The sequence below is a fragment of the Nesoenas mayeri genome (assembly GCF_963082525.1).
Source record: "Nesoenas mayeri genome assembly, chromosome: 1".
NCBI lineage: Eukaryota > Metazoa > Chordata > Aves > Columbiformes > Columbidae > Nesoenas > Nesoenas mayeri.
The window spans coordinates 141,320,144-141,342,948 of NC_137541.1; the positions used below are offsets into that span (position 1 = coordinate 141,320,144).

A 22,805-nucleotide genomic window follows, 5' to 3' on the forward strand; every position below is an offset into this window, starting at 1 on the left:
ACTCCTCAAAATAGGTCTAACCAGACCAGGCTGCTCCAGGCCACATCCAGGCAAGTCCTGAAGATCTCCAAAGATGGAGATAGCATACCTCCTCTGGGCAGCCTGTGCCAGTGTTTGATCGCTCTCTTGGTGGTGTTTGTTTTTTTTTTTCTTAGTATGTAACTGGAATGTCCCATCTTTCAACTTGTGTCCTTTGCATTTTTTGCCATCACTTTGCATCTTCGAGAAGAGTCTAGCCCTGTCTTTTTGGTGTCTTTCAGTTAGGTAGTTGTAGACAGCGATAAGGTCACCCTCAGCCTTCCCTTCAAGCTGAGCAGGTTCAATTCTCCCAGCCTCATCTCATGTGTTGCGTTCTCTAGCCCCTCTCTTCGTGGCCAGTGGCTAAGCACTGAAAAGTGAACCTTCTCTCCTTTTCTGTTCAACAGTATCTGTTTCATTTAAGCCAAGGGCATAGTGCTCCTCTGAAAAGTATTTCTGGCTGTTTAGTTGAGCATTTTGGTGTCAGTTTCTAAAATATAATGGTATATCCAGCTGGGATACTCTGTCAATCATTATCTGTCTGGTGAGAAATGGTGGTGGTAGGGAGCACTGATTGCTGTGAGTCTGAAGGGGGCTTTTTCTGTGAACATTGACCTTTAACTTTAATCGTGGCTACTGGGAATAATCACCAAAAGTACTATTTCCTGGAAGTAAGCACTGTGCTTCACCTAATCCTCCCAAACTGTTTGTGTTCACTTGTGTACTTACACAGATGGAAACCAGAGGCACTGGTGCTTTAGCAACACTCCAAGGTCACTTGGTAGTGTTTTGTGAGTAGAACCCAGTAGCTATCTCCCAGCAAACAAAATGGAAATCAAAAACAGGGTAAAGTTTGATAAAGGAAGTAAATGTTGTACAGATGAGCTGTGGAACAGAGTGCCACAACTTAATACTGAGAAAGAGAATTTAGCAAGTATATGCATGTATAATGAGAATATCCCCTGATCAAGTGAGCACATATGAAAGGTAGAAATTATTTTTTTCTCACACTGATACCTAACAGAGATGTATGTTCTAAGTGTGAGATAAACTTTGTGAGGTGACTGTTGCAACAGAGGTCCCTTCCAATCCCTAACACTCTATGATTCTATGTGAAGTTGTCCTGGAGTGGACAGCTCTGACATTCATTTAAAATACATGGCATGGGAATTTTTGGAGACTGGGTATTGAAGAAGGCCACATGCCAGTGTGTCAGCAGTTTTCTTACATGAAAGGACTTTATAACCCAGGCTGTGGTGATCTGTGCTTTATAATTTAGTAATTTATACCTCCTCTGACGAGGTTACTCATTTTGAGCATAGTGCACTAGGAGGAGATGGCAAACAGAGTCGGTTTCTTACTGATAATTTCAGGGAGTTTATTTAAACCAAGAATAAAGTGCTCCACCTCTCTCTGAACACTAGAGGGTGCGCCTGTATTTGCAAAGAGGTGTCTCTCTCTGGAAATGTGTTCCAGAGAATCTGTTCCATGTTCTTTGCGTGGAATTCTTCGTTAATTCTAACTACCTTAATTATTTGTTAAAAATCACACTTTTTCTGCATAATATTCTAATGCACTTGGAAAAGAGCCACATTATGAAACTTCTACACATGGGAAGGGGGAGATGTGGGCATGCATGCTTGGGGCTCTCTACCAGCCCTTCCACATGAACACATGCACGTTGAAGTATGATCCTTCACTAAACTTGGTATCCCTCCTATTTTTATCCTTTCTATATATTATTTCTCTTACTGTAGTATCTAGGAGCAGGATTATATTATGCTATATGTTTTCTAATTACACGCTGCCCTCACCCTGTCTGATGTTTGCTGCTATGGCACGCTCTTTAATAACTGAAGCATGACCTCTAAGTCTGCACATCCCCAAATCACTGGGAAGGAGCGGGAAACTGTGGTCTGGATCCAATCCTTGCAGCTACTGACATTCTGGAGCAGCAGTGGCTCCCAGTGGCAACTGCAGAGGCAGTGGGCTGGGCAGCATGGGCAGCCCTGTTCTGACTCCTTCCATAGGTGGCTGGTTTCTGTGCTGCAGTGAAGGGTCTGCAAAAGCAGGAAAGGAGGATGAACTGTCTGAGCTGACTCTGCCATGTTCTCAGGAAAACCAAGAGGGATTTATAATGCCTAAATAATGTAGATATTTTAGCTATTAAGTCTTGCTCTCCTTCTGTGAAAGGAATGGTGTTGATTATTCCCATTCTACAAATGGATAAAGTGGGAAATATAGCCTCCTTTTTCTGAAAGTGCTGAACGTCAAATGCACTAATGTAGGGGGCAGCTGTAAGCAACTTGACCAAAATTGTGTATGAGATTGGAATCTCTTAGTCACTGTCTGAATCCAGCAGAGACCTTCACATCTCTGGGGAATAACGTAGTCTGCTCAGAACTGTGGCGACAGAAGTCCAATGCTCTGGGAGAGAAATAAATCTTTGAATTGTAGAACAAATCTTCGTAAGATGAACCTGTAAAAGTCTGTTAGGATTGGCAGAGTTTAAGAACATGATTATACTTACCCACTTTGTTTCTTCTACCCCATAGAAGTTTTTGACAACTTTACTAATAGGAAGTTGTTGAACAGCTTTTATCATGAGCACTTGTGTTCACATATCGCTTGTCATTACTCTGACTTCAGCATAAAGGCTATATGACCACAAGATCTGTACTAGCTGAAATCTGCATTTAGTCCAACTACCTTAGAATTAATATTTGACACAGTCTGAGAAAAAAAATAGTCTTTTAATATCAACATTTGGTTAAACAGTAGTGTAGACAAAATACTTGCTTTTAGTGCCCACAGTAGTGAACAAAAAACGTGTCAGTAGAGTTGTTTGATTCATAGGATTGCAAATTGTTACTCGACTGTTATAAGCTCGGCCTGTTCAAGGTAAATGGAGTATGTGTGGTCTTTAGAGCATTCACACAAACTCCTGGATGCTAATGCTCACAATATTGGCTAGCTGAAGGACCCTCTCTCCCTTAGCTGTGATTCCAAGGCAACCAAATAGTTCTTGTTAAAAATGCTTTTTAGAAGATTATTATGAGCTGAGATAATCTGAAGGCATTATACTACTTTGAAGTGCTGTTGTCAGCTTTGATTCAGGATTTGTAGGTGTTTCCTTTCAAACCTCTATTTCCAGTTGCTCATAACTTTCTGAAATTTTAACTATTCTCCTTGAAATTTTCCAGACAGATTCTACTGGAGGTTGAAAATTTAATGGAAGACTTGAATAAGAATGTGTGTGGGGAAAAAACTGAAATAATTTCAGAATCCTAATTAAAAAAGAAATAAATCAGTGTTCCTCTGGAGAGCTTTAGTTCTGGGATCACGTGCAGACATTAACATCATAGCTCAAAGTCAGAGACCCAAGCATTGAGCAGTTGAGCATGGCAGTGTTAGTTCTGCCACTACTGACTGATTAGGTGCAAAGCACCTAAACTTTATGCTTAAATGTAATTATATGAGATGACTTGTGTTACAAATGCTGTTCTGAGTCAGGGAATAGCTCTGCTTTTGTTAAAATCACTGTCAGAGTCTTATTGAGTTGAAGGAGGCAGATAGGCACATACTGAGTGCTACCGACTACTCTTAGAGGAATTACCTGTGGTCATGTAATTAAGAGTACAATAACATAACTTACGATCTGCAGCTTTATAAGGTGCATCTTGTAACATGCAGTAAATGGCTACATGTTCCCCTAAGGACAAGGTTTAGCTGGTCTTGTAAAGCTAAACCTATCCCCACAGACCAGTAAACAGCAGTATGGCATCCTTCATGTGTTTTAGAGAAATCGTGTTCCATAATTAGAAAAATAACAGGAATTCTGTAATTAAGAACTATAACGTATTATTGCAGAGGATTGGAGTTAATGACTGAGGATTTGAATTCCTGATTGTCTTACACGAGAGACTGGGGAAAAAAAATAGGTTACGCTAATCATGCCTACACACTTGATAGGAAGCTTGCAGAATTTACATAAACTAGTAGTAAAAGAAGATTTCTTGCTTAGTAAATTGACAGAACAGCCTGATAGTTTTGCTGATGTGGGGTGGGATTGCAGATGATTCCTAAATATGAGAAGAAAATTTGGGGCCTTCAGGCTTCTAGAGCTGTGTTCATCATGATCCCCAAGCATATGGGGATAATTTACTGAACTGAGTTCCCCTGTCCATGAGGAAGATTGACTTGGTTAGTGCTACAGAGACAGAAGGATCCACATGTTACCTGGCAACAGATGGTCCAGGGAGTGGTAGCCATGTGAACATATATAGTCCAAAAGGCATCTGAGAAGCCTCAGTACCAGTAGCATTTGGAGTCAGATAACTGTGGGTCTAAAAGAAGTAGCAGGGTAAATGTTGTAATTTTAAAAGTGCGTCTGGCTCAATGCATTTCCAAAGATGATATATAATTTTAATAATTTAACCAATATGTAATTAGTTTGAAATAATTGTGTAGAATCTGTGTGAAATCTTTAATAGGCAGGATTTGCTTTCTAAAAGGGTAGGACAAAAAGAGATATGCTTACAAAATTAATGAGTGAGTTCCTGCATATGAGGCTTAGATTGAGAATCATCTGTAGTCAACACATTGTCATGGAAATTGCAGTTGCCAGATGTTTCTCCATTTGAAAAGTAATATTTTGATTTTACTTTTTGTCTAAAGAAAAGCCTGTTGAGAAAGTGGTGGGAGATCCAACAGCAGCAAGGGACTGCAAAATTTGAGTTCTAAAAATTATAGCAGCTCGTGTGTCAGAAACATGGAGAAGGAAAATGAGAAAATGAGTTTTAAGAGACAGAGTTGAGTACTTTACACAGAGTTGTGGATTTAAGTTTTTCCTGGAAAACATCCTGTATTACAGGAACCACGAAGGCAGAAGATGGGTTGAATAACGCAACTTAATAAGCATATACTACTGAGGATTCATTTTGGGATTTAAGGTGCATTACAACGCTGAAAATGAGAGCACTTTCTGCCACTCAGAATGTTATTTGTTAAGTACCACTAATATGTCTGAAGTCTCTTGTTTCTGTCTTGCAAAATTGTCACAAACATTTAATGGCTTAGCTACTTCTGCACTTTTTTTTTTCCCTTTCACAAATGGAGATTTTTCTTCTAAAGAATTATTGATGATGGAAAATTACTTATACTGTGGAAATAGAATTTTTCATAAAGATGCTTTCAGCCTTTTTGCCTCAGAAAACCAAAGTTTGTGTGATCACAATCTGTTGATGTTTATTTGACCACTAAGTTTTCCCACTGGGAAGTCTGAAATTTACTTGCAGATTTCAGTCAGATTTGGCAAAGGGATAATGATGTTCCTCGAGGTTTCACAAGAATGGGGAGGGGAAAGAAACCATCTAAGGCATCTTTAAAGAAAGACTTCAGTGTTGTGAGCTCAACCCTAGTAAGGCATCAGAGAATCCAGGTGGGTGTGAACGTTTATTCAGTGTCTGAGCTGAAGAGAGGCTGTGGTCAAATCAGTCAGGGATGAGAAACACGAGTATAGAGAAACAGAACTCATTATTTCTCATGCTTGCAGAAGTACTTGTCATTCAGTAAGGTCCTAAAGAATGGCAGAGAACAGTGGTTTGGAAGTTTCTTTGCTTGAGATTGTTGCCTGTTATAATTAAACATACCGTCCTTCGTGTTCAGTCAGACTGAAGGGCACGCAGTACCTGCAAACTATGAAGACAGACGTGTTTGATGAAAAAGCAAGTGCTTTGCACTGAGATGAAGTGACACCATCTATTTTGCTAACCATTCCTTTGCTCTCTGAGAAGCATCTCACTGTAGCAGTCCAGCCATAAATTGTATAAGAGGAATTTTGGCTCTCTGGTTTGTATAAGCTGGAATTGCTTTACAGCTTGTATAATATAATTTTTTATAATATCTCTCTTATTTACTAGTACCTGGAGTGGTGTGCCCTCCCAGAATAAGGATTTTCTTACAGCTGGAGAAAGGGATGAAAAAAACGTTAAGATGACTTGTCTGAGATTGTACAGAAGTCCATGAAGAGCTTGACATGTCCCGTTCAATGTCTTGACTTTTTATGTAACTTTTTTGTAGAGATTCCAATTGTTTTAAATGCTTTTTACTTTCCTTTTTCAGCTTTATAGATTTATCTGCAGGAGACTGTCACATTTAAGATGTCCTTACATGAAAGAAGATCACTCCTAACCCGCTGGTTGTTGTATCTTTATAGCTAATTGAAGTTATGTTTTTTTTGTCTGGTGTTCTGAATTAATGAGCACTCAGTGCTGCTTGGAAAGCTACGTGTACTACTGGGTCTGCAGTTCCCTAGACAGATGCACTTAAAAGCATTCAGCTGAAAATAAAGCAAAGCTAGCCAGATATTAAAATAGGACAATAAATGAACAATTTAAAGCAATCACAGTATTTCTGGGGCTCTTAAGACAGCAGGTGATACTGTGACAGTGCTTGTATCTGTGGCCTGTTGGGGGAGTATAAGACTGTGAGTAGTTGCCTTTGAGGAAGGTGGAGATAGATCTGACTAAAATTGGTGACTGTTGCTCCTCAGGCTAGGGGTTATCAGTGATTTTCTTTTAATTTGTGCTGAAGTCCTCCTCAGGAGTAGGAAGCAAAGTTAAATCTGAAGTGATTGGTCTGGAAGATGAGCGAACAGTGATTTCTGAGCTTTCAGAAACTGTTTCAAATAACTCCCAACAGAACTTAGGTACTTGCTGTTAGAGGTTTAGCATATATCTACAACAATAACTTCTGCATCCAATTCTGAAAATAATGTTCATGACTAAGGCAGCTGGGCAGGCCCCCTATTTCAGCCCATTGTCTGAAGAGTGTGAAGCAAATGTCTGTCTAAGGAATGCACCAACGCGTATGGCAATAGTTCTTTTTTTTGTAGAACCTGCAAAGAGGAAAGACAAGAGAAAAATATCTGTTGATTGGCCATTTCAACAAGTTCTATTTTTTGCCAAAGAGAGTTGTCGGCAAACTTTTTTTCTAAAAGCATAATGTAAGTACATGTTAATGCATAAGCAGACTACCTGATGTTAGAGTCAGTCAGCCTCGTGATATCTTCACCTGGAAATTTTTAAAATAATTTATATCCTTGTCCTTTGATACTATCTAATTTTTTATAATAATGTTCTTGCTCTTTAAAATATCTTTCAGACTGCCACCAACGTGCTTGGGGAGGGGCAGGTTGTGAAAGAAATGTTTGTCTTAAAGTTATTGCCAGAATCATAGGAAGTTTCAGGGTCATCTTTCCAGAAGATGTGTTGTTTTTTTTTTTATTTCCTCTGTGTGTGTATTAGGAGAAATACTCATTCAGTGTGAGAGTAGTTCCTGTCTGTTCACAGTAATTTTTATAGAAACAGCTTGATTCTTAAGGCCAGTGCTTGATGGCAGATTTTCCCTGTGACAGCACAGAGTTTTACAAAATATAGAACACAGATATAAAGATGGATCCTTTTGGTTCTGCTACAGCTTTTACTGAGGTTTGTGCAGTCTTTTTATTGCTTTGTTGGGAGTCAGTTCAGGTCCTTTGATTCTTTTTCTCTCTGGGCTGATTTCAGAGTCACTGAGTCAGTGAGAAAATCCAAAGCAGCAGCAGACACGAAGCTGCCCACTTAAAACGCAGCAATACTCTTCATGACTCCTGGATTTGTAAATACAGGGGCAACAGGCTGTAAGCCTGGGTCAAATATATCATGTATGTTGAAGTTCCTGATAGCATGTATAGGCCTCATACAGACTTGACTGCTAATAACATGTAAAAATGCACTTTCTAAATACTTTTCTAGTTTTAAGAAACATTTTTATACTGCTTAATGTGCTGTCTTCTTGAGTAGCAAGCTAAAGGGGTTATTATACATTGCAGGCTGATAACTAGTTTAAGCACAGGTAGTTGATTTTAGTCCATTACAGATCACAAAGATTACAGCCCAAAAGCCTGAAGTGATAAATTGGCAGAAAAATACTAACTTTAAGCTTAGTGAGGGACAGAATTATCTTTATAATGGAAAAAAGAAAATAATGCAAAAGGCAGGATCTTAGTAAAAATATGTTGTCTATATAATAGGGAGGAGAGTCATATAAACAGCCCTTCTCTTAGACTATGGTAAGTCTGAGCATGCATATGACCAGCAGAAAAAGAAATTTATAGCTCCGGATTCCCTGTGTTCTCCATTGTAAGAGAAACTCTAGGATGAAATTACTAATGTACAAGCAAATGGCAGAAATACTCACCTGAGACCAGTAAAATAGTGTGGCAGTCAGGGGGCATCTTGAAGCTGGGAAAGCCAAATCCAGATATATGTGCTGCATGATTCAGACCAAAGAGCTAAAGTCATTTCTCCACCTTCCTGTGCAAGTTTCGTAGTCCTTTGGCTGCTGTTCTACCACTGTTTCTTCTCATGAAAACCTTTGGAAGATCTGCTTTTGTTTTACTACAGAATAGAAGCCATTTGAAAGTCTAAAAGGTTTATGGGACAATAGATTGTTTTCTGTCCAGCTTGCTAAGGGTTCTGCTTGCTTGTTATGTGCTTCCTGGGAAGCTCTGCTCTAGACAAACCATTTCCTTCTGCAGCAGGGTTCTTCATAAGCACAGTTCTTTCATTAGTGCTTGGATTTAACTTTGAGAACTTAGTCCCATGCTAGCTAAGAATGACTGCTTCCCCCATCACTTTCAGAACTAAGTACAAAACATAATTTTTAAATTCAGCTGTACTTCCATACATGTTTCTCATGTGCACAGAGCCATCCTACAGCATATTCACACATACTAATATAAACAAGCGTAAGTTAGCACAACCTACCCATGCATCCAAATGTTTTTTCATGCAGCTTGTAAAAGGTGGAAAAAAGAAAAATATTATTCTTTCCTTATTCACAGTAGGTGAACTTTTTACATCACTGACTTCAGTCACCCTAGTTTTTACAATGGAAAGGGGCTGTAAAAATTGAGCCTAAAGACAGCTACTCTGAAATTATCAGCCCGTAAATATAAAGTGCACAGTCACTGCTGGGTTTTTTAACAATGGTAATTTTTCCACTGATGTGAAAACTTATGAAAAATTATTTCTCCCCCATTAGGTATTGCCTGGTTAATTGTGTAGTCATGGCAGCAGAGGCTATGTGTGATTGTAATGAGGGTACAGTAGAGAAATTAATAGAAACTAAAGCTTTAAAGCAAGAATTTTCTGATTTATAATTCATTTATAGATCCATTTGATTTGTTATTACTTGAGCTGTTCGCAGTGATATGATTTCTCTAGTAACTAACATGTTATAGCCATTTCCTGGAGGAATGAGGTGCCAGGGCTCTCTGGTCAAGCTCTGTTAAATCTTCCTCTCTCAGGGCTCAGTGCTGGTCCAGAGCAGTGTGGTGCGTTGAACACGATACCACGTGGCAGAGTATTGGTGATCTCTAATCACTGCTCTGGAAAATTGTTTTGTCTTGAGTTTCCTTTGTTAGGAGGATGAACAGAAGCCGAGGAAGAAACAGCTTATCTCCTGTAGTACTTTCTCATCTTTGAGACTCCTTCCCACATTGCAGTCTAGGGCACACTAGTGAAAGGGTATGTAAGAAAGTTGTTTACCATACCAGTTCTGTTGGTTGAGTAGTAAGTTGATTGAAAGTAAATACTCAGGAAATATAATCTCTGGGATGTGAAGACTTAAAATTGTGTTGCAATCCTTACAATATGTGATGGGAAGTGGACAGGTTTTTGTGTTTGGCTTTTGCCTTCAAATTCCTACTCCTGCATTAAATAAGTAAATAAAACTCTAATTTCTTATTTAAAAATATGTATAATGAGCTTAATACTGACTTTTTAAAACATGATTTTAAATTGGTTGGTGTTTTTGATTACTTGGAGTGGTAGTCTTACAGTGATGCCTGGCAAGGGCTCACTAGAATATGTCTTCTCTCTGTTTTAAGACTATTTGCATGAATCTGCAATAGTAAAACACAGCCCTACTGTGTTTTACATTATACCTGTTTTTCAGGGTCTTCAGTTTGCTTTTAATATTTAATTTCTTCACTTTGCAGTGTGTGCCTCTGAAACAGTCTACCTGTTCACAAACATAATCTGTTTCTAATTATTTTTACAGTACTTCCCATAAACATTTAAGTTTTCTTCTGATATTGTTTTCTGTATTTAGAAGTATTTACTGTGACCATTTTATGTCCATAAAGCAGAGGAAATTCTAGCTATGGCCCAGGAGACGCTTTACAGACACTGTTTTGACCATTTTAGAAAGCTGTTAGCACTCCATATTTTCGAGATACAAAATAATAGTCGATTCAGATTTTCCTGCTTACCAATAACATTACTGGGTGTCTGGGGGTTATCTCTGCAGTGCTTTTCAAGTCTAACTAGTATTTATTACCTTGCCTTTGCTTACAATACTGAAAGAACATAATACAGAGTGGTCATTTCTGCCATTCAGCTGAATAAGAAGCAGTGGCCAGCAGAGCTTGCTTGAATAACAAATATGAATAGCTCAGACATGGTGTAAGAACTTATAAAATGAATTTCAAATGGATCTTAAAACCAAGGTTGTGTTAAAAAAAAAAAAAAAGCAGACCCAATTCCTCACCAGACAAGACACACAATGTAGTTCCTTTCTCCCTGTAAACATAAAGGTGCTCATGACTGATACTGATGACTAAGTGAAAAATCTAATGGTGTTTTCTTCACTTTTTCACATAAATACATTGCTTTCTCAAGACAAGTAAGTATTTGGAAATTTTAGAAGTTTTGCTTGGATGAAAATTAGTTGCTTCTTTGGCAACTGCTGCCTAGAAAATATATTTGAAAGTGATGCTATAGTGTAAAATAAATAGCATGAAGTAATGCAACTATATATGCCTTCATTTTATGAGGAGGCATTGATTAGATATGGTGCATCTTTTTTTATTTCCTATATCACTAGTCTACTTCTGGAGGTAGTACTGTAGAAACAGGACTGTTTTTAGACAACCTCTTTGGTAGAGAACTGGTGCTGTATACCCTCCTTGACAAGATGATGATCAAATTAATTGATCGAATGTTTTGTCTTGTCTTGCAGCAGTATTGAGTGTATGTAAGACCAGGTTGAAATCAGACATTTATTATTGTCTGCCAATCCTTATTATTGCTTATTGGCAACAACGTGCCTATATAGAAAGATTAAGGTGCAAGTTTTGATGTAAGAAAGAGTTTGTTCTGGCTTGTATATCTCCGTAACAATGGCAGTAGTAGTAAAGTCAAAAGCATATCTAGTTTAAATAAGGGCCAGAAACCAGGCTAAGTCCCCAGGGAGTTTTTATGCTGGATGCTGCACCTGAAACATCAGTTTAAGCATTGTCAAAGGCTGCAGTGCGTAGTGTAGAGACAGCACAGAAGTAGCTCATGTAAATAAGGCTTTCAGTGCTGTACAGACTTCCGCAGTTAGAAATAAAAGCTCTGCATCCTTCACAGAGCGCTGCCTTGCCCCCACTGTGTAACCCTTTCTGCGATACAATCACATATTTGTTCTACAGTGCAGGGGTACCATAAAGGCTAACAGGAGGGTGGGGCACTTGCCATGCTGCTTTTAACTGAACAGCTACAAGTATTCATCACATTGTAAGATTCTGAAATTGTTCTTCATTATCTCCTTCCTGCTGCTGCTTGTGTTAGGGCTTCAACCTGCAAAAGCACTTAGTCCTAAGTCAGTTTTAAGCTGAAGATGCTGAAGGAAAAACTGTGCTGACAACAAAAGCAAGATCATTGATATTTGCTTGCTGTGTTTTTTGTGGGGGGTTTTTTTGGTTGTTGGGTTTGTTGGTTTTGTGGTTTTGGTGGGTTTTTTTGGTTGGTTTGTTTTGGTTTAGATTTTTTTTTTAATGTCTATATCTCTACAGGCTTGCACTCACTAGAAAAAATGATTATGATTATTTTGATTATTTTCCTGCTCCTGTTCCAGAGTAGCCATGGAAGCCTAGAGGAACTCTTTCTGTCCTGTTGCCTATTGAGCAGTCTTTGAAACAACTGAAATGCTGCTGCTTTGTAAAATCTGAAAGACTAAAAAGGCCTGCATGGCTTCAACTTGAACTCCCAATGGTACCTAAGTGTTTAAGATGTATAAGAAGAGTACAGATAGATACCTCTAAAGAGTGAATGGCTATGACAAGATGGTGCTTACCCACAGGAGTAGCAATCAGATTTAGAGGAGGTCTAGAAAATAAATATTTAGAGCTCCATCTGACAGCTTCCAAATACCTGGCATTGCAGTTTCAATAGCTAATAAACACGAACCACTAAGAGGTGCTAGAACTACATGTCCACATGCATTGCATCGCCTTTGTGCTTACTTTCCTGCAGGGGATTATCCTCTGAAGGATGAGGAGTGGAGTGAAGCTATGCATGTAGCTACAGTTTTAGAATCATTGCAGTCTAGCTTTCACACTCCTTAGAGGCAGAAAATGAGCTGTAAATGACATCGGGCTATTTATTCTTTCTGTAAATTTCAGGAAGTAGTGAATCAAACTAATGTTGTTCTTAACTTGAATATGTTTATCTCATCATTAACAGGAGTTCAGATATGACTGCTCAGGAAGAGGAAAGTCTTTTCTTGTAGGATGTATAGAAAACGTGTTAGGATTCTATAATTTAGTTATGAGCAAATGTGTTATTTTTAACAAATGAAAGTAAATCAAATACTTCCACAAATTTAAGAAGTCTAACAACAACTTCTGCAAGAATTCACATTTCAAGACTGATGGAATCAGAATGAGTATTGTGACTACCTGGAAAACTACCATGCTATTTCCATAATACTTAAAAAATGATGGTTAGTAAGTGAAAAGATGTCACCAGCTGTGATAGGCAGATGATGATATGCAGAGTGTACAAGTGCATTTACTAGTGATTTTTTAAACTTTTCTGATAACGAGTGCAAGGAAGTTTTTTATTTGTGTATTTTTATATATAATACACGTATGATTTCTGTAATAGCCCTTTCCCTCTCTTTTCTTTTCCAGAGTCAAGATGACAGATTTGCTTTCACTGCTGAATGGTATGATCCAAATGCTTCACTCTTTCGACGTTATGAACTTCTGTATTATCCAAAAGATGGATCAGTTGAAATGGTAAGAATAAAAAAAAAAAAAAATAAAAAATCTATCATCATAAGTGTAATATCCAATTAAGCAGCTTGTAAAATGGCAAGCCACAGCCTATGCCTATCAATTTTCCAGGTGAGGAAAATGTAATTTAAGATGTATCTTACTCTGTTTCTAAAACTAAAAGAAAAGCAAAAATACAAATTCACAGTGAAGTACATGGAGAAGCTTCCATATTTATGATTTTTTTTTTCCTTAAGGCTTGCTTTGACGTGGAGAGATACATCTTGACAATCTCTACTTGGGTTTCAGAATTGAAACTCAGGACCACTGACCTACTGCTTGAGAAACATAAATTGAAGCTGATTCCAAACAGAGGAATAAGCTACAGCTGGAATTCCAGAAGTTTCTGAAAAGCAAATGTAAAAGATTCTTATCAAAGTAGTGGAAATGGTAAATTGCTCTTAATTTGGTTTTAATGAAAGCATGGATGTTTCAGACAGTGGGATCTAAATTTTTCCATCAGTGGTTGCTTGCAGAGACCTTTCTGACTTGTGGTTCATAGAACTAATACCCATTGTTTATTCATAGCAGGTTAAAACAAGCATTTGCAGTAGCAGGCATGCATATAAAAATGTAATATGTACTGTAAAGATAATGCTAATAAACCGAGCAAAGCTTTGTGCTCCCTTTTAGGAATGAATAAATGGCTTGAACTAGTCTTTTTGGATATTTAATGAAGACCTAAGGGTCTGAGAGTAGCCTAAATTTGGACATCCATGCTTAGTAATTTCATTGTCAAATTTTCATTTTCCTGCTATAAATATCAAATAGAGAAATAAGAAAGCTAGCGGAATCTGCCTGTTTTTACCCAAACTACAGCCCACTGAAACCATGGTACCCACCTGTGTGAGGAGATGCACCTTGCACTCTTTACTGATAGTCTCTTTAAGCAAACTCTATCATGATGTTGTGCTTTGTAAGTTAGTTCTTTGTAGGATGTCTGTGTGTGGCAGTTTTCAAAATGTGAAGATTTGTATTTTTTATTTCTCAGAGACAGCTTAGCTAATCAGTCAGGAGCTGTAATAATCTTCCTACACAACCATGTGTAGGCTGGCAAAATTGTTGTTCATTTCACCTAGACGTCTCAAACCCAAGAGCTTTCAAGGTGTTCTTAAGCTTCTTAATGCATTTAGCATTAAATACTGATGGCTTGGTAGACTTTTGCATTTTGCTATTGTGCTCTTATGTTAAAATACTAAGTATTGTATGTACACAGTCATGAGTGTGTATGGACTGTGAGTGATCAGGACAGGAGTTGAAAAAGCAAAAAATGCATGTAACACCTCAATGTACAGAATTTATCAAAATCAATTTTGGGAGTGGGTTTGTGGACAGAGATTAAATTCAGAATTCTCCTCTGGCTTATCATTCACTTTGTAAAAAGGTCTTTTAAACAGATCCAAAATTTCACTCTAAAGAATTCTTTAACAGAGGTAGATGTGTCCCCCTCCTCCCAACCCCACCCCCACCTTTACTTGGGCTCTTCTAGCAAGTATTAGTAAAATAATCAAGGAAATGTTCAGATTTTTAGTCAAGATACTAAGAATTTGAATACGGTCAACTCAGTTAACAGACTTTCTGGCAAAGTCCAGGATAAAACAAGTAGCTGAATTCAAGTGATTTTTTTTCAGCATGTTGTCATTTAATTCCCTACCACACACTGAGTAGGAGCAAGTATTAAGGGACTAGAGACATTTCAGCAGGGAAGGATTCTTCCATATAATCCTACCTCAGCAGAAAAAAGTATCAAAGTAATTGATATTATCTGATCTGCAAAGTTTTGGCTTATCTGGAAAAACTTAATTTTTCTAGCCTTCTAACAGTAGAGAACTGTATTCTTACATTTCAGAACATGGAAGAGTATGTAATTTTGCTCTTATTTTTATTTTTCCCTCCAAAATTTGTGGCAATGATGTTCCTTTAATCCTGTTCTAGTTTATATATCATTGGAATAGAGGACAGTACCGTAATTCAAGACGGAGAAGGGGAAGTTTGCCCTGAGGAGGAGAAAGCTCTTCCTTTCATAGGATTTAGACTTCCCCAGGAAACTGAAGGCATCCGTAATAGCTACAAGCAGTGAAGAAAATGTTCATCAGGTTGCCTTTTGTACTTTGCCAGCCCAGCCAGAAAACCACACATTAATGTCTTGGTTCTTGCTTGGAGTGATGATACATGGCTGAATTGTCTTGACAGGCTTTTGAGCTTGTAGCTCTAGGCAGTGAGAACTTCTCAACCTAATGTTGCAGTCATCCATCCGTCCCTAATTCTGAGTCTTATGCAGTCCAACAAAGCATAGTGTCACTGGAACGATGCCCTGAAGAGGAGACCTGCCACAGTGTGGATCTTGATCGTTCCTGGTGTGAGCCGTTGGTCTGTGAAACAGCATTGATCTGCTAGGGGCAACGCTCAGTGAGACTGGGCAGAGGTATCCACTAGGCACCTGAACCGTTTATCACAGCTTAAATTAGCACAAGCAAATGATAAAATAAAAAATGCAAACATAGCTGTCAGCCTGAGACTGTTTAAATGTGACAAACTGGCAACCAGTGTTTAGTCTCCTAAGCTTTCCTGGTACACCTGCAAGTTCAAAGGATTAGGAATTAAATAAATTTAGTGATCAGATTCAATCCAACATTACTGTGGAAATTTCTGAAGGTTGAGTAAAAATTAGGTTGAGTTTTCCCACAGCTTAAATCTCTTGCTATGGTAGATTTTAATTTTGTTTTCTCTGCAGTATGATGTGAAGAACCATCGCACCTTTCTGAAGCGTACCAAGTATGAGAGCTTACACCTTGAGGATTTATTTGTGGGCAACAAAATTACTGTTTTTTCCCGTCATCTGTCCTTAGTGGACTATGGGGATCAATATACAGCCCGCAAGCTGGGGAGCCGCAAAGAAAGGTAAGAAAGCATGGGGTTTTTTTTAAATCCTCCTTTGTGGTTGGGGTTTTGAAGTAGTTGTTCTTTGCTGGAAAAAAGTTTTCTGTACTGTGGGGAAATGAAGAGAGAGCTACAAGTTTGCACACAGTTTGAAGTAGTCTGGCACACTGATAGCTGGAGAGAAGTGGGCCCTGCTTATGGGCAAACCCATGATTGTCACAGCTACCTGATAAATCTTCAAGGCCATCTTCCCCATGGTGTCAACTGCCTCTTCTAGGTCTCTCCTTGGGAGAGAGGAGAGGAAGGAGGAAAATGCTCCTGTTCAGCATTATTACTTCCCTGGGGCAGGCAGCAGTAGAGATCTTGTGATTTGTGGATTCTCTTGAGGCAGAATTTTTATGGTAACCCTCATGTGTGATAGACTCGAAAGGCCTGGATCCTGCAAAACTATCACATCTCTGGGATCTGTGCAGAAGCCTAGTGCCTTACCAGTCAGATCTACTGAAGAGTAACTAAAACCAGCAGAAACAGAAGTGAGAGAGGCCCATTCTCTTTCTCCATTGTTTTTCCTACTAGGAAAGACTTTTTTTTCTGATAATTTTTTCAGCATCTCCTAAACTCTATGCATGAGGACAGGACATATGGAGTGAGCATGTGTCGAGGGTTAAGATTGCAGGGTGACAATAAAACCCTGGCAGATGTATTGTTATCCTCTCCCTCCCACCTCTCCCCCTTTTTCCCTTCCCTCTCCCCTTTTCCCACTAAGGATAGGCGATCGGGAGGGAAAGAAGGACAGAGAGAAGAGAGTTGGAAAAATTAACAATGTTTTACTAATGCTACTAGTAAGAATAGAGAAAATAATACAAAATATACAAAACCAATCTTGAAAGTCTCAGCAACTGCAGAGCCGGCAACCAAAGTCCTGGATTAGACACTGCAGCCAACCGGAGCTGGATTCAGTCTCTCACTAGGCCTCAGTTCGCAGGGACGACTAGCAAGGTCCTCTCCTAATGTCGGCCAAAAGCAGAAGGGAAAAGGGAAAGGGAAAAGGGACGAGATCTTCGTGATCTCCCCCTTTTATATGAAGTATTCACGTGAATGGAATGTTACACACAGTTGGTCAGTTTCCTGGTCACCGGTTTCTCGTTGCCCCTGTTGCGAGATGTCTGTCCATGCTTATCAATAAGTTTGCATTCCATTGCTAGGTTTACCAAAACATGTGTCTGGTTCTTCAGGAAAATGCAGCTAATATGAAGGCTTTAGCTGACAGGCAAATTCACTGAAAGAGAAACTTGTTTTTTAACAAAACCGGGACAGAATGTCAACAAAACCTATAGGCTTAAGACAAATTTCATTTATAATGGATGAAGACTCATCATCTCTTTTTGGTTGAAAGACTTGCTTTGGAAAAGACCTTCAGAGCCCATCCAAGAACCAAAATATCAGGAGACCCTTAATAAAATCACAATAAGATTATTTTACAAGGACTTTAAATCTGGTTTAACTGCAGTGCAGATCATCTCACAATTTTTAAATTAATACATTTTGATAATTTGCTCCATCTTTTTTTGAAAAGAATACAGAATATTTTCTTAGGTACAATGTTCCAGTGAGCCCTATTTCCCTACTTTCTTGCTCCTTCTGGGCTTATTTTGAACTCTTTTTGGAGAGCTGTACATAACCAGACATACAGGAAGAGCTACAAGTTTCAACACATATCTTTGTCTTAATCTCACAAAAACATCACCTTGGAAATGACTGCTACAGTATCTTTCCAGAAGGAGTTCTCCTGATACCTTTACTCCAAGCTGCAATTTGGAATGGTGGAAGAGCAGTGAAGGAGGTGGAGACCACCAGAGGACGGCTTCTGTACTCTCTCTGTTCCTCAGTGGAGCCTTGGGTAGATTACATCTGTCTTGTTTATTGTCTTTTATATCAATATCATTTTTATAACTGTATTTCCGGCTCTGCCTAAACTAGCATAAGCCCTAGTGTTGATGCAGTTATACCAAGAAAAGGCATCTTGTGATAAAATGACATTTTCTTCTTGTTGTAAGGGAAGTTGCTGTCTATACAGCAACACCATAGTTGTGTCAATGAAGTGGTCCTGGGAGGGAGTGCATTTTTGTGCTGCTCTACAAAAGGAAGGGAGGGAATTTATGACATGTCAGCTGTTTGGAAAACATTTCAGGAATGTTGTCTGAAAGATAACATAGATATGCAAGTGGTGTTACATATTCAGAATAGCCCAAAGGAACATAGCAAAAGGTGTCTTAAACAAGCAAGGGATTCTCAAAATCCAGCTTCTTCACAGAAACTTTCACTGGGTAAACAGAGTCATATTAAAAGAGTCCTTGGTCGAAACAGTTGCATATGAAGTGTTTGTCTTTTCTAGCCTGTTTCTAGGAGGTTTTACAGCAGTTATTAGTTAAACATGTATAGTAAGATTTCTGCAATACGTGGTAATTCCTAAAATAACTTGTAGCTGGAATTCTATTAATAACTTTAAGGATGATGTATGAGGCAGAACGTTTCACCATCTTTTTCTTCCCTTTGTGCTGTACAGAACTATCAGCAGTTTAGTTCAGCATTGGAAATATGTTCTTTTATCATTGAACATGTATGCAAACAGACTCAGCAAAGACCTTTGAGGGAGACTGAGGAATGCATGTAAAATTCTTAAATGTTTTGATTTAGGGACCTTTGTTTTTGTCAGTCAACCAAGTCAATATGACTCTAGGTACATGAGGTACGAAATAGCTCTGTAAAAAGAGGCTAGGTTTGCACAGGCCCTTTCTATAATTAGCCTAAAATTATCAAGACAGTTCTATGGAGTTTCTACCCCTACTTTTCCTACGTCTAGGACCAGTTTTTAAATAGAGCCATATTTCAGTGTTCTTTCTAACTCCCCTCCCAGTGCATCATAAGGAAATGGTCACAAACAGTAACTAAAATGGGTAAGTAAGCATGTGCTTACTTAGAGTGTACGACATAAGAGATCACTGACTTGGGATAGGGATTTCTGTTTCTGTAGTCTTTCGCTTGTGATCCTGGGTGGTTGTAGCTTGAAGTAGACATTTGTGTGGGTAGTGTGTCCTGTCTGAGTAGATTATGCTTAGAGTCAGTTAATATCACTGACTTTGAAAATAGTGTTATAAAGCTTGGGTCTCAACCAGAAATATTTGAATTCTTTTTTAATTGGAATATGTTATTTTTATGCTTCTAGTTATTGACATAATCAGCATTTCTTCCCTGACAAGACACAAGCTACTGTACACGCAACAGTCCTATTATTAGACATAAGTAGATCTCAGAAGCATAGCCACAGCATGCTTTGTGCACCGTTCCTTTGATCAGTTCCCATCTTCTGTTTCAGTACTCATTGGAGTACTGTCGTACAGTCTCTCTGAAAATATAAGCAAATTAGCTTAATTTTCATTCTTTCTCCTTTGTTCCTAGACATAAAACTGTTTCAAGATGTACTTTACAGACTGCGTCATGTCAAACCACAAGAAACATATTCCTGATTAAAACTAAAAATAGGGCACATGAATCAAAATCCAATGTGAGAAACAGTCTTCAGCATCCTGAATTGTACTTTTCTTATCCTGCATACTTCTGAGAAGCTCACACTGAAATGTTAAAGTTTATATATCACTGTTAGAGAAAAGATATTGTAACAGTTGCTTATTGCAGTTTGTATTAATTTCTTCTAGATAAATTGCTTCATAATGCAATATTTCATTACATACTGCTAGGAATAACAGTTTTACTAGAAAGCTTGAAATTACCAAAATAAGGGGCAGTTTCTTTCTAGCATTAGCAGTCTGTCTCAAATAGTCTGTGTAATAACATAAATTCAAAAAAGTATTCCTCAAGAAAACGCAAATGGTACTGGAGATCTTGTTCCAGTGATTCGATCCTTACTGTTCACGGTAAATGACAGAGCTGAGAACCTCTTATGCCAGGATGCAGGTCACACGTGGTGTGACCAGGTGGGTACGTGTCATCGGTCAAGCATGCAGCTGCTCCCCCTCATGTACCACAATGCATGTGGCATACCCTGTCACGATAAATCATATCACGAAATGAAGTGGAGCTATAAAATCCTTGAGGAAGAGGGGAACAGGCTACAGGCCGTACGCTGCATGGACTATGCCGACAAACCAGGTTGAGTATTTGCCAGAGGGTCAATCTTTGCTGATCTGAAGACAGGGCTAAACCTACTTTAGTTTGCACTGCAATGGGCTGAAGCATAGGCTTGGTTAACTACTTTGATGCGGTTTCTAGCTACACCCTTAGTCCGTCAGTCTTTTTGTGTCGTATAGCTGGTCTGTGTGTATGAGCTTCCTAATGCTTGAGGAGATCTCTGTTTCTGAGCTCGGAAGGTCATTTATATCTCTCCGTTACTTTCAGATGAAATGTCACATACATTCAAATCTTTAGGTTTCCTGGTCCTAACACCTACCTTCCTTTAGATTTGCTGTGAAATAGATAGTCTGTTCCCAAAGCATCTGTCAGTCTGAGGTCACTTGAGGTTCAAAGTAGATCTAGTTGAAGTTCATCCGTCTCCTGTAACCTTAACATATTTTCCCAGGCTATAATATATTGCTGCTAACCTAACGGCTGCTTTCCATGTTATGCTGGTATGTAAAATAAGAAATTTGCAATGATATGCCTTTCATTTAAGGAAGTACTGCAATTAAAAAAAAATCTATCTTAGGTAGCGTTCATTATTGGAAACAGTGGAAAAGATGGAAAGAGCTCTTTAGGATTTTCAGACATGGAGTTTTTCAGATACAGGGTTGAATAAATCTGTTGATTTGTAAGCTGAGCACATTTGAAGCTGACTCACTGCAAGATGAATGCAAATAGAAAATGCCATTTTACAGAGGGGTTTTTTTTGTGCTTGTTGTTTTTGATTAATAATATGTTTAGTGCTGATGGTGTACTTGCTGCTGTGCAAAGTGCACTAATAAAACAGTCCTGGCCTTGGGGATGTACAGTATAAAAAGATAATTATTGAGAAGACAGGATGTACTTGGAAACAAAGATGTGGGGGAGAGTGTAGAGAGTTGTGTATTGGTCTTCCTTAGAATATAGCTATCAGTTGGTATAAGAGATGTAATACCTCCTCTGCCAACCTTTCATTGTGTCTATTAATGCTGTCAGCTATTTGGCATGCAAATTGTATACAATGAAATGTTTGTACTGTACCAAGCATAATAGGACCTTCTTCTCACTGAAGCTTCCAAGTATTTTAAAAGTAATAACAAAACAATCATTTATTATTTTTTTTTATGGAAGAGGCACGTGTTTAAGTAGTATTTTTAATTATTAACAGCTTCATTTTTATGAATATAACGGCTAACATTAGGAAAAAAGAGAGCTGAGCAAGCACAGGGAGACATTAACAAATCAGTTGTGTTGTAACCCAGAGCTGTAAGTGAGGAGCTATAGATATACACTAGCTAACTAAGACAAATTTTTTGGTCAAATTGTTTGCTCTGAGAGTGAAGGGAGAAGCCAGTAAATAATAACTGCTGGGGGACCACTGGGAGCTGACTTGGGTTAGAAAGCTGAGGAAATTGTAATGTGCAGAACTCTTTTTTTTAATCAGAATGTCTTGTGCAGGCGTTCAAGAGCAGTGTGGAAATTGATGAGACACTGGAACGATGATGTTTGGCTGTGGCAGAATTACTGTCTTTGATGTGATGGATTTTTGTCCAAATATAAACTCAACATGCACACCAAATGCTCTAAGGAAAGTAGTGTTGACTGCATCTCTCTACTTTTTTCCTTTTTTTTTTTCCCCCAGAACACTGGCTTTGATTAAACCTGATGCAGTGCCCAAGATTGGAGAATTAATTGATATCATTATTAATGCAGGATTTACAATAACTAAGGCCAAAATGATGGTGCTTTCAAGGTAAGGAATTTTTAAGGTTAGCTCTACTGTATCTGAGTATTTTTGCAGTTAAGAATGTTCTCTGAAGCTATCCTGTGGTGTTAGACACATCAAATCCATTCCAGTGAGTAATAGAGGGAAGACTCATCTGTTTCATAATCATGTAGGTTTCTGAAAGCACGTAGAAAACTAAGCTAAGTATTTTAAAGTTCTGTGCAAATGATTATGGATGATTAAATGTGTCATGTTTCTGTATGAATCCAGGGTGACTACCATAGCTTTAGCAATTCAGCAGTGTTTACTACTGACATGTCCAAATGTCCTCACCTCATGGCTTTCTGGTAAAAATCATATTGCTGATTATAACAGCGTTGTCCTTAAAGTAATTGGGGGGTTTTGCTCTCAATAAACCCATTATCTTAATTTGTGCTCTCAGAACCAAAAATGGTTTGCTTTTTAATGACTGCGAGTCACAGGCAAAGCAAGTGATCTGATGATGATGTTGCAGGGTTGGACAGATTTTACTCGTCCATCTTCCTAATCCACCTCAGCCTTTGCTGTTCTCCACTTATCTCATTGAACCACAAGATTTTAAAAATGGGCATGATGCAGACGAAAGAAAACATAATTAATTTACCCTGGAAGACTTCCCAAAGTTACTGCACTATTTCTCTGTTGCTGCTTTGCCAAACTTGTTCATATACAATGTGTATTTGAAAAGAAAAGCTGTCTTACCTAGTACCATTTTTGTGTGTTCCTATGGTTTCTGTGTGAGGTCAGGAACAATTTTGCCCTACTTCAAAACCTTTTTGGCTTTCTGTAATACTGATAAAACAACTATGTGACTTCTTC

General features: G+C 38.4%; 1 protein-coding gene across 6 annotated transcripts in view; it reads left to right on the plus strand.

Moving 5' to 3' along the window:
* NME7 (NME/NM23 family member 7) overlaps window positions 1-22,805 on the plus strand; it is a 96,514-nt gene that overhangs the window by 5,687 nt on the left and 68,022 nt on the right. For 4 of the 6 annotated variants that reach the window (XR_013923597.1, XM_080363576.1, XM_080363575.1 and 1 more), the window contains exons 2-4: window positions 13,022-13,129; window positions 15,900-16,066; window positions 21,864-21,974. Coding sequence is in view for 5 of the 6 variants with exons in the window: in XM_080363576.1 (XP_080219702.1) it covers window positions 13,022-13,129; window positions 15,900-16,066; window positions 21,864-21,974 (386 nt within the window). In the remaining variant the exon portion in view is untranslated. Of the gene's footprint in view, window positions 1-6,913; window positions 7,025-13,021; window positions 13,130-13,362; window positions 13,556-15,899; window positions 16,067-21,863; window positions 21,975-22,805 lie in introns of all 6 variants that reach the window. The other 2 variants (XM_080363578.1, XM_080363579.1) reach the window with 2 other exon arrangements.